General features: G+C 30.8%; 1 protein-coding gene across 1 annotated transcript; it reads left to right on the forward strand.

Annotated features, from left to right (window-relative positions):
• Positions 1–8,857: 8,857 nt before the first annotated feature.
• LOC147405170 (calcium uniporter protein 3, mitochondrial-like) lies at positions 8,858–11,569 on the forward strand. The gene is made up of 2 exons (XM_086441391.1): positions 8,858–9,538; positions 11,066–11,569. The coding sequence occupies exons 1-2, from the start codon at positions 8,966–8,968 to the stop codon at positions 11,546–11,548; spliced, it is 1,056 nt and encodes a 351-aa protein (XP_086297517.1). The 5' UTR covers positions 8,858–8,965; the 3' UTR covers positions 11,549–11,569.
• Positions 11,570–12,315: the final 746 nt, after the last annotated feature.

The following is a 12,315-nucleotide window of genomic DNA, read 5'->3' on the forward strand; positions in this document are numbered from 1 at the left end:
ATTGTCAATTTAATTAATTTTTTACATTTTTTATTTTTTTTAAAGTTATATTATTTATTAAAAATGGATAAACTTGCTTGAAGGGATATAAGATTATGGCCTCATTTGTATAGTGGGGCCTATTATTATTATTATTATTAGTAAAAGAACAAAAGTACTAAAAATATTATGTGTTTTCCTAATGAAAGAGTTTGTATTCTCATGTATGCCCCTAGCATAGGTGGTGGGATGTTTTCCTTTCTATGAGATGGTAAGTGGGCTCAACCCCTACTTATAAAAAAGAGATGTGATAATATGACGCCCCATCACAATACTATAGATCATTTGCCTCAAGATACACGAGAAAAAGATTTGCAATTATGTGTATCTCAAGGCAAATGACCTATGATTTTGAGAAAGAGGGTGTGTTAGAGGGGGGTGTCAAGAAAATCATTATATTATAAAAAGAGAATAAACAAATGTGGGTTCAACCCTCAAAGTGGTTTGGGGCCTTGCAATTGCTACTATGAAGAAAAAGAAAGTAAAGAAAATATCATAATTTCAAGGAGAGTCGCAATCCGAACTTTCCAACAAACGCATTAAACTAAAGCGCTATTGCATGTGATTCTTGCTGAGTAGGGGGCAGTTAGCTTTGGGCCACGGACTCGTTTCAGAACCTTCTATCCCAACTGTAAGGGAGGGCGAATCGGGTTCAGACGAGTTAAACCCGTTTTTACGTGTGGGTCACCCACCGTTTGATGCAAATTTGTCAAATTCTACTTCGACGTTTGACACAAGGTAACTTCAGCTGTCAGTCTCAGCGTCACTTGACCAAAACTGAAACTACAAAAATGTGCCTGTTGTCCTACCTATTTGGCAGACTGCGCATTGGTGTTGTCAGCTCCATTCACTGCCACGTGGGTTTTATTTTTAGGGAAGTTTGTAAGGGGGAGAGACTGTTTGTTTGCACTAATTTTCAACGGTTAACGCTTAAAAAAAATTAAATTGTATTAATAATTGATAATGAGTCGCTTATTACCTTACCACAAGTCAAGAAGTCCAAATTCTGCTTTGTGATTGATTGAAAATTTCAGAATCGATCTTCACCATTTTTATCTTGTTTTGAAACAATTTGAAAGTTTTGTGCCAAATGGGCTGTTGTATCATCCCATTTAAAGGGATATTTTCCAATTGTCTGAGGGGTGATTTAGACTTGCCCTCTTGCATTTTGTTGAATGTTAGAGATACCCCCTTTATGTTTTGAAATTGATGACATGCATCCCTTGATAGTAGTCTTCTACATAGATTAAGGGGAAAAGACTCAAATACCCTTATCTTCAACTCCTAACAAAAAATCTAGATTTTTTTTTATAATCAATCATCTTCAAATTCTCCAACCTCCATGATATATCTATTCAACTTAATTTTCAATTTATCATTTTTCTACCTAGAAATACTCTTTACATAAGACCCCAGATATTTCTATTCAAAATCCCATAATTTTTATTTTTTTCAAAAATATTATTTATTTTTTCTTTCCAAAACAAGTAATCTTCAAGCTCTTCAACTTATAGGGTAATCTTTATCTATTTAACCTTATTTTAATTCATCATTTTTATATTGCCTTCTTTGTAGAAAATTCTAAATTTTTTAACCTAAAATTTCATTGTTTTATATTTCCTAAAAATTTTTATCTTACCTTGAGATTTGAAAGTTAAAGTAGGTAAAATCTTAAGATAGTTATGAGGGTTAAACATTTTATCCAATGAGGTTGAAGATGATTGGTTTTAGAAGAAAAATCTAGATTTTTTTTATTATTAGAGATTAAAGATGAAGGTGTTCAAATCTCTTTCCCTTAGTCTATGTAGAAAAGTGAAAACTGATGCCAAGGGATGCATGTCATTATTTTAAAAACATAGGGGGTGTCTTTAATATTTAGCAAAATATGAGGGATATGTCTAAATCACCCTTTTCTGTGATATTCGAACGCTATTACTTTTTGACGCTCAAAAAGCGCTAATTATACTCAATTATAGTTTGACAAGAATATGAAAACTACTTGACATTTTGCAAAAGGATAATGTTAAAGTAACATTGTGAGGGATGTCATGGAAGACATTTTTGACGTGAAAGTGTATAGCAGTCATAGATGCTTTTCATTGATATCTCATTCGTATCTCAATGAAAATCATTTATGGTTCTTACGCACTTCCACGTTAGAAATATCACCCACAATGTCGAAAAATTTCCTAAAAAAGAACCTCACCAAACAATAACTATAACTGCACTTTCACCAAAAGTGGACAAATAGATGTGCTTAATAAGGAAAGTTTCAAGACCACATCACCAAAAACATGATCTGGTGCTATTATAGTGTAGTGGATAAGATTTTAAGAACCTTGAAAGAAAAAAAATATATTAATTTTCATAGTTGAATTTTAATTTTAAATTAGGGAGTTTGATGGCCATTCATTTTCAAATCCTTACGTCAAGTTCAAAGAAGACTATTTTTTTAATGGAAATTAAAGAGAAGATATGATAGGTATATATTTCTGACATATTCTTTATTTAGAACTTGATTGGATTTCTTCATTTTTTTATTTTATATTTTTTAAAATCTTCATAATAAATTAATTCTATTAAAAAAATTATTGTCTAGATCCTTATGTGATCCATTATTAAATATTTTCCTCGAATTTATTTATTTATTTATTTTTTACTACTAATGTGATAAGTAACAATAATGGTATTTAAAACCCCAATTATACCTTTAATAAGTTTTTAATATTTTATTTATTAAAAAAATATTATTTCTGAAAAAACCTGAAGGTCACATACCCCAACCCAATATTGATAATTAAGAATATGCCCTCATTTGTATGGCGGAGACCAGTCTTATTAAAAGAGCAAAAATTCTCAGAATATGCTTTGTGCGCCTAATGATTGAGTTCATATCCTCATACATGCCTTCTTAGCGTAGGGGGTGAGATATTTCTCTATCTAGTGTCACAAATTATTTGTGGTTTGTAATGCGTAATAATAATAAAATTTCATGCCAATCAACAAGCCTAAGGCACATTGGCCAAGGCATCCCTCCACAAATGAAGATGTCTTGGGTTCAAGCCCCATCATTGGCTTATGAGTCTAGAACCCTTATCATAATAAATATAAAACATTAATAATAATAATTTCATGTTTCTTTTTTTTCAATGCCTCGTGTAAAATAGTTAACTCAACTCCTACAAGAATATCATGCGTTATTATGTGGGATGATATACATATTATCTATTGAGTCATCGTATATATCTCACCTCAAGATAAGTGTAATTATTATCAAAGAAAAGATAAAGAAAATTTTGATTTTTTTCAAAGGTCTTGAGATAAACGATGAAATGTCTACACGATGAACTCATTATGGAGGTTGTAATCTATTGGAAATTTGTTATTTTATAATATCAAAAAGAGTTATTAAAGGCACCAAAATTTTGAGGAAGTCTTAACAAAGTTTATAAATAAAAATCAAGTCTCTAAAGTTATAAATGGGCCTCACAATTGCATCCATTAACTAGAAATGTGCCTCCTACAAACTTAGGTTTTGGGCTTTCGTAGATAAAGCCCATGATCCAAATAAAATCAAGTGATCCACATATTAAATATTAGGCCCTACACCTAAATAAATGAGTTTGACCCAATAACAATTTATAGAATCCTTAAAATTGAATTTTGACGAGTTTAACATTTAAATAAATCAATCAAATCTTTTTTAGTTGGGTATAATTGAAAAGTTAAATTATCTTTAAGTCTATAAATACAAGAGCATCCCTCATTTGAATGGGGCTTAGGATTACTTTCTCTTAGAAGATAGAATATCTCCCTCTAAAGAAGAATAAGCTTTCAAGTCCTTTTCTAGAGACAAAGCAAAGTTCTTAAGAGATCCGGACTCCGATTAAAGATAAAATTAAGCATAAAGCCTTTCTCCGAAAGCTAATAAAATATTCTCAGTCGATAAATCACGAAGTCTAGAAAGAAGAAAATCTACAGAAGATCAAACACGGACAAAATCATTGTCAAAATACCTTTCTCAACCGATAAAATATAAAGTCCGAAAAAAAATATATATACGTCATCTTTTTATACTTGATTGTTAATCAAAAGAAAATACTGAGATTTGTATCTCTTTTTCATCAAAACCAATAAAATTATTTGCTATCTTATTTTACAAGTTGAAATTTATTATCGACAGTTATCAATAAAATAAATGAAACAATAAACAACATGGGTAAAGTGGTCTTCCAATATTATTAAAGAAGTGTATTGTAGGGTAAATATAATATTTATCCCCCTATTGCACATGTGGTACCGTGAGATAAATATAATAGGCATTCTCGAAGAAAAGAAAGTGAGTAACTTATATTGCTTGAGGCTTTAAGTTGAATGATAGATTATATATGGTCTGGGCCATCATCCAAGCTAAGATATATCATCCCAAAAAATTTCTATAAAGAAACAATTATATTGAAAAAATTAAATTATGGATCATAAATAGACTAAAGATATGAAAAAAAATAAAAAAATGTAAATAGTAATGATTCCATAGATCGTGAAGAAAAGCATGATCAAGTTCATAATAGGATAATCCCAATAAAAAGGGAAAAATTTCCAAGATAAAGGTAATTACTTTTAAGTGGCAAAAATTCCAATATAAAAGAAAATTAACAAAATAAAACAGAGATAAAGAAATATTATATAATAAATTAAAAGATGGGTAATATAGTTGATGTCATGTATTTTTTCTAGTATAGTATTCTAATGTTGCTTCAGAACTTAAGTATCGGAGAGTCTTACAGGTACTTTATTTATTTTATCCCTCTTAAAATTGAATTGCATTTAGTTGGAAAAGTTTCTTTTTTTTTCTTTTGACATATTTCAAGAACTCATACTTCCAATCTATAACTTGATATGTGATTTCACCATAGTTATGTTGTCCTTGAATTAGGAGTAGAATATAATGTGTATCGAATTGATGAAACACATTTAATTATAGTGTTGAAAGGTGTATAATTAGATAGCCAATTTAATTAAAATTTTCCTTTTATATATATTAAAAAAGTTATATTATTTATTAAAACTAGATAAACTATGTATTACTTGTAAAGAGAAGAATATGCCCTCATTTGTATAGTAGAGGCCATCATTATTATTATTATTATTATTATTAAAAGAACAAAAGTATTAATGTTTCGTTGTATTCTTCTATGTTGCGTTGCATAGGTGGTGAGATGCTTCCCTTTCTTTGAGGGAGGAAAGTGGGTTCAACCCCTAAAATGTTTTGGAACTTCGCAATTTAACTAAAAAGAGTAGAGTCAAGATCTAGAGTGGTGTCTGGCTCTTTGTTAGCAATTTAGAATATGACTAAAATTCGATTTGTGAAAATTTTGAGTTCTAATCAATTTTAGATTGCAAAAATCCGGTCTAAAATTCGATAAATGAAAAATATGCGGCATATGCTTCATACATGTATTATCCATCTAATTTCAAAAATTCAATAATACGATAGTGACGTTAATAGTGATGGTAATGATAAAATTGGTGATGGTGAGGGTGATGATATGTTGACAAAGGTAATAATGATGGTGGTGATAATGATGGTATTGAAGTTATTGCCCATTGATTTGTAAAAGAAAACCAAAGCCAATGGACAAATCATATTTTTGAAAATTTAAGGTGTAATCTCAAATACATGTAGATGGCCATATCATTATTATTTTTTTAAATAAAAGGGTAAAAGGTGTATTCCTCAAAAAAATTTATTTAAGGCCATTTCAAAGTTTACTTGTGTGACCTGACAAGTTATAATAGAATTTCGAGTTTTTTAATAAATTCATAAAAGTCATAAAATTTGTATATAAAAAAAAGCATGTTTTATTATTTTTTAACTTAAAATGTGTGAATTACTCAAAATAGTTCAATAGTCCGGAGAATAATACTTTCATAAAATTTCATGAATTTTTCAAGAATTAAATAGGAGATTGCTAACAAGGGTATGGCTCCTATAATAGCATACATTGTCTACATGGAGCAATTTGGTTGGAGAATAAATACACTGGACTACGTGCCATATAAAAAATAATGGGTTGGTTACAAGTCCAATATATTTTAAACTCCTACTAAAATGTGTTTCATCAAGATACACAGTTGCAAATGCCCATAAATATGTGCAGTTGTGTATCCCAAGAAAAAAATCTATGGTTCTATGCACATGCCATGTCAGGAGAGTAGAGGGGGAGTATGTCAAAGTGGGAGTCAGAAAATCACGACTCTAAAAATAAAGTTGTTAGCCAACTCTTTCCACATTGCACATGATAGAGAACGATGGACTTCTAGGTAGAAATATCTAGTGTTTCAGTGAGGTTGGATTCTTGAAGGAGTAGAAAATCGAGAATTTTCTATGTAAGGTTTTGGTGAGGTTTAAAATGTTGGATTTTAAGAAAAAAGTCAAAGATCTTTTGACTAGAAGTAGATGGTGAGATTGAGGCATTTAGGGAAATTAGTATTAATCTATAGACTTGTGATTCCCTAACGCCTCCTCTGACACATGTCCACATACGCCCCCTAATGCATGAGCTAGACCATAAATCTATTTTCTTTGGGATACACAATTGTACATCCCCATAAATATGTGCAATTGCATATCCCGAGAAAAATAATCTATGATTCTAACACATGCCACGTCAGAACTTAGGGGGGGTGTCAGAAAATCATTACTTTAATCTATAATAGAAGATCGAGGTTAAGTGGGCATGTCATCGGTTTAAAAACACAAAGGATGTTCAACTATTTATCAAAGGGTCAAGGATTATTTAACTCACCCTAATTTTATAATTCTTTAGTTAAAATTTAATAATGAATATATAATATTTTATAAAATCAGTTGAGTTTTTTAATTTTGAAACTATAGGATATGACATAAAATGTATGTGGCGATAGACTCGTGTTTTTCATTGAAAATATGAATTAGAGAAAAATCACATTTGTATCTAATATAATTGATTATTGAGCCGTGATTTTTTGACCTGAATATTTTCACCAAGTTTGACATGACAAGAGTACAGAATTGTTGATCTATTTTTTCAGAATGCTTTGAGATACACAAGAAATCAATTGACCGTTGTATGCCCTTGCCACATCAGATCGCGTGAAAATACTTGAGTCAAAAAATCATTAGCCTTAATTATTTAATGGTGCTCTCAATGGCATTTAATGGTCACCAACTGATTGTATGTGGCGACACGTATACGTTTTGATCCAAAACAAAATCCTCAAACAAAGAAAAATCATTTATACATGCGACAGCATTTTATTATGGTGCTCCCATATCAAAAGTGTATGTGGCGTCACGTTTTCTATCTAATACTATTAATTATTTGATGGTCCTCTTAATCTCATTTAATGGGCAACAACTAATTGTATGTGGCGACACGTAAACGAAAACCGCAAACAGAGAAAAATCATGTGTACATCCGACAACTTTATATTATGGTGCTCTCAATCTCATTCAACGGTCAACAACTAAGTCTATGTGGCGACACGTAAACGTTTTAATCTAAAGTTGAGTCTCCTATATCATCTAACGGTCAAGATGATGGTATCACCTTGACTATGGTGCTCCTAACGTCATTCAATGGATGCGGCGACACGTAAACGTTTTAATCCAAAAACGTGTATCATAAACAGAGAAAAGTCACGTATACATCCGAAAACATTATATTATGGTGCTCCCGTTTCATCTAGTGGTTAACAATGACAGAGAGTATCATCGTCAGGTTGGCACACTAATTCTAGACGATGATGCTGTTAAAACTAACTCCGACGTTAGTACTTACGTGGGATGGTTTTACTAATGAAAAAGATTCCATCATTATTACTCCCCTCACCGTTTCTTAGTTGAGGGTGCTTTCGTCTTTTTACGTTAACTTTAGGCCAAAGTCTCGTTCGTTCGCTATTTTTATGAAATCAGAACATTTTGTCGAATATTCCCTTTTTCAAAAATGAATTATACCCTTGACCTTGTTCTACTATGTAAGACTAAAGAAAATGACTTAAACACCATCATCTTACACTTCTAACAAAAAATATCTTTGATTTTTCTATCTAAATCATTCATCTTAAACATCCATAAATAAGTCATTTTTTTCTTTTCTTCAAGCCTATAAATTCTCTCCCTCAATGCTTAAATGTCAAGACTAAGATAGAATTTTAAAAAATTATAAAATTTTTAATTAGGAAAAAAAAAAGATTTTTTACTAGAAATCATAGACGATAAAGAAAAGAGAACGTTGAATAGGCTAAAAGTAAAATTTCTTAATTGCCTTCAATCTCTTATACATTTGCGTCAAAGGAAATTCAAGAGCTCAAAATTAACATTAAAAATCAAGAATTTTAGCTATAAGTTGAAATATAAGGTTATTTATGTCACTTTTTATACATCTTTTAGTGTTGACTGAAGTCAAGGGTTTACACCATCAATTTGAGAACATAAAAGGATATCTCAAATATTTCACTAAATTTGGAGGCTTATTACATCCAATATATCCAAATCACCAAACGAATTAATGCTTTTACTCTCGTGGTTTTCAATTTCGAAATATCGCGTTATTTTGAAGTTCTTTTAGTATCTTTCTTTATTCCTCATTTAGATCTGAGTTTGGGATAGGTACATCCGATAAACCCAAATCACCCAAAACGAATTGATGCTTTTTCTCGCTTGATTTTCAATTTCAAAATATCGCGACATTTTAAAACGCCTTTTGTTTCTTTCTTCTTTGTTGGAACCTTATATGTATAGAACTGAAACACCTCCACAGTTGATGTAATCCAAATGACCTGAAACACCGCCCTCAATTTGGAGCTGTAGAGATAAAAACCCATTTCTCTCTCTAAATTTTTTTTTTTTTTTTTGGGATTTTTCTCTCTCTTCTGTTCATCAATGGCGCTTCGAAGAACCTTAGCTCATCGTCTCTACAACATCACCAAACTCTCATCTCCAACTCTAAACCTAACTCTAACTCGCTCTCCATTGTCGTCTACATCTATACAAAACCTAATCTCTCAAAATCTTGCAAAAATGAGCTTCAAGCATGAACTTCTCACAGCTCCAGATTCCTCGGAGAATGGATTTTTCCGGCGATTTCAGTCACCCTCATCGACGGAACTCCGTTCACTTCCGATTGGTGAGAAGTTGATGGAGAAGCTGAAAGAGGTGAATATAAGTAGAGATCGTATTCAATTGGAAGGATTGATTCGTCCTCCTGAGAGAAAATTGGATTCTTTGGATAGAATCTCAGTCGAAGATGCGAGAAAACTGTTGAAGATTTCGCAGATGGAGAAGTTGAAATCGACATTGAGAGAGATTCCAAAGAGTCGTATTTCATATTTGGAATACGTTCAGATCTGCAAAGAAGGTTCGAATTTAGATCAAGGATTGGAGTTTGCGAAGATGTTGGATGAATCTGGAGCTGTTATTGTGCTGGGAAATGTTGTGTTTCTTCGCCCAGATCAGGTAATAATTTGATCTTTCTCCTTGTGGAATCAACTTTGTCTGAAATTGTTGCTTTTTAATCCGAAATTGCATTCAGAGCAGACTAATTTCAACTTCCAATTTTTTTTTTTTCAAATAACCTTAAACGACGCCAGACACAGAGATCAAACATTTATGGTTTTTTTTTTTTTTTAAAGGCTTCTGTTTTCTTTTCTTATCTAACCTTAAGCTATTGCTTTGGCTTTTTTTTAGGGACGATTTGATAATATTTTATTTTATTTTATTTTATTCTTTATTATTGTTATTATTTTTTAATGTTTTTCTTTCTGCAGGAAAACTTGATTTGGCCTGATTTTTCCCATTCAACAAAGGCCCTTTTAGGAAAATTAGTCTCACCATTGAATGAAACTAAGAAAAAGAAAAAGTGTGGTTCCTATAGAAAGTAAAAATAAGAAAAAGAAATTTCTAAGGTGCCTAAAATTGGATTTATAATATTTTTTTCAAGTTATTTTTTAGGTCGCTAGAATTGGAACTAGCCTTCTTTTCTTTTTTCTTTTTTATCTTTTATCTTTTATCTTTTTTTTTTTTTTTTTTTAATTTTAATTTCTATTCTTATCTTCAATTCAAAGATAAATGGAATTGGTAGGGCTGAGTGGACCGGAGCAGACCCAAAATCAGATCCGCTATGATCAGATAACTTTGGGTCTGATTCAATAATTTAGATTCCGATAAGGATTCAATCTGATATCTTACTGGATCTGATCTGGATTGGCCATGTCCCAATTTGATAAATAGTAAGAAATTATCTAAATTATATTATATATTTATTTAAATATTTCAAATTTATTTAGATTTTGTACATCAAATCGGATTTGATCTGATCTAGACTCGAGTCAATTGTTATTAGATCGGTTCTGGATCTTACATTCGGATAAAAACCTAATCCATTAAGATTCTCATTTTGATCCTTGTTGGATTGGTAACAAATCAATTACAACCTTGAATCAACATATTTATTTACAAAATTTATTGTAATAAAGATATAAATTATTTTTTTAATTAAAATTGATATTCTTTACAAATAATAATTTATTTGTGGGAAAGATGGTTCTTTTAAACTTCAATCTATATAGTTTATATGAAAAGTTGAAGAACTATTTTGACTTAATTAAAACAAAAGTTGGATGGACGAAATCAAATTGATCTGAGCTTGATTGGTGGCCCCCACCTAATAGGATGCCCTCACATTTCATATAAAGTCTGCAATAGTTGGCTAGCTTTATTAAGCATAAACTATAGTTTTGGAACTCATTGAGTCAATTCAAACCTCAGCCTAGTCAACTTGACTCGGTTGGGATTTTGAGATGACTGGTTGGAGCGATCAAATCAGTTTGAAAATTAATTGAGTTGAATTAGTATTTTTTTTTATATAAATATTTTTAAAAATTACAAATCCCTTATATTCAATTAATTTGATTTGAAAATCGAATTTTGGTGTTTTAAAATCATGTTATACTTATTTTTTTTTTCAACACTTGCTTGTTGCAGGTAGCGAAAGCAATCGAGGACGTAATTCCCATATCAATAACTCATCCAAGCAATCCAAGAAGAGAAGAACTCGCAAAAATGGAAAAAGAGAAGGAAGATATCGACAAAGAAGCAAAAATAATGGTCCGAAAAGAACTTTGGTGTGGGTTGGGCTTTCTCGTCTTTCAAACAGTTGGGCTCATGAAGCTCACTTTTTGGGATCTCTCTTGGGATGTTATGGAGCCCATTTGCTTTTTCATCTCGTCGACGTACTTCTTTTCTGGGTACACTTTCTTTCTCAGGACTTCAAAGGACCCATCTTTCGAAGGACTTTTCGAAAACCGTTTCAACGCGAAACAGAAGCAACTTATGAAGACTAAGAAATTCGACATCGAAAGGTTTAAGGAGCTAAGGAGAGCTTGTTATCCTTACTCCTCAGAACCACCAGTTTCATCTTCTAATAACTCTGAGAGGATGACTTTGATCTATCCTTTAAATCATTAAAAAACAAAAAACAAAAGAAAATAAATTTACAATAACATAGAAAGAGAAAAAATGATATTTTATTTACAATAATAGAAAACTGGGAGAGTAATTAACCTATTACAGTTTTTTTTCTTTGTTAATTTTTTTTGCTTGATTAAGGGATGATTAATCTTATCCCGATCTGATTTTGAAACTTTATTGATTTATAATTTATACATTTTGTACAATTAGAAAATATCGGATAGTGATTGATTGATTGATATAGAACAAACTGAATAGTTTATCAAATCAGGTCCTTGTTAGAATTCAAATCATCACTCTAGAAACGAAGTTATGGAATCAAACAGAATGGATTTTGAATATGATCTGATCATTTGACAGCCCAATTACAAAATGATGTTACTAATTAAGTTTTATATCAATTTGATTCGATAGTGGGTTCGATGATGAACCTTGTTTTAATTGTCCGGATTTACCTCTAAATCCTAATCCCTAAAATATTAAATTCTCAATAGGTTAAGATAAGATTGGTTTTTATAATTCTGAATGAGAGCTGTTATTAGCAACCCAACTTTTACTTACTTATTACATCCCAATTTCTTAAATTATTTATCATATTAAAACTCAATACACTCTTCAAAACTCAAAACCAACTTTTACTTATTACGTCCCAATTTCTTAAATTGTTTACATTTATAATTAATCTCATATAAAATCTTAAATTCCAGAAATAGAAATCTGGACTCCAACTTTTATTTATTGTCGACTATTCATCACTTAATTTC

The sequence above is a fragment of the Akebia trifoliata genome, chromosome 4, assembly GCF_017979445.1.
Source record: "Akebia trifoliata isolate Shusen 1 chromosome 4, ASM1797944v1, whole genome shotgun sequence".
Taxonomy (NCBI): Eukaryota; Viridiplantae; Streptophyta; class Magnoliopsida; order Ranunculales; family Lardizabalaceae; genus Akebia; species Akebia trifoliata.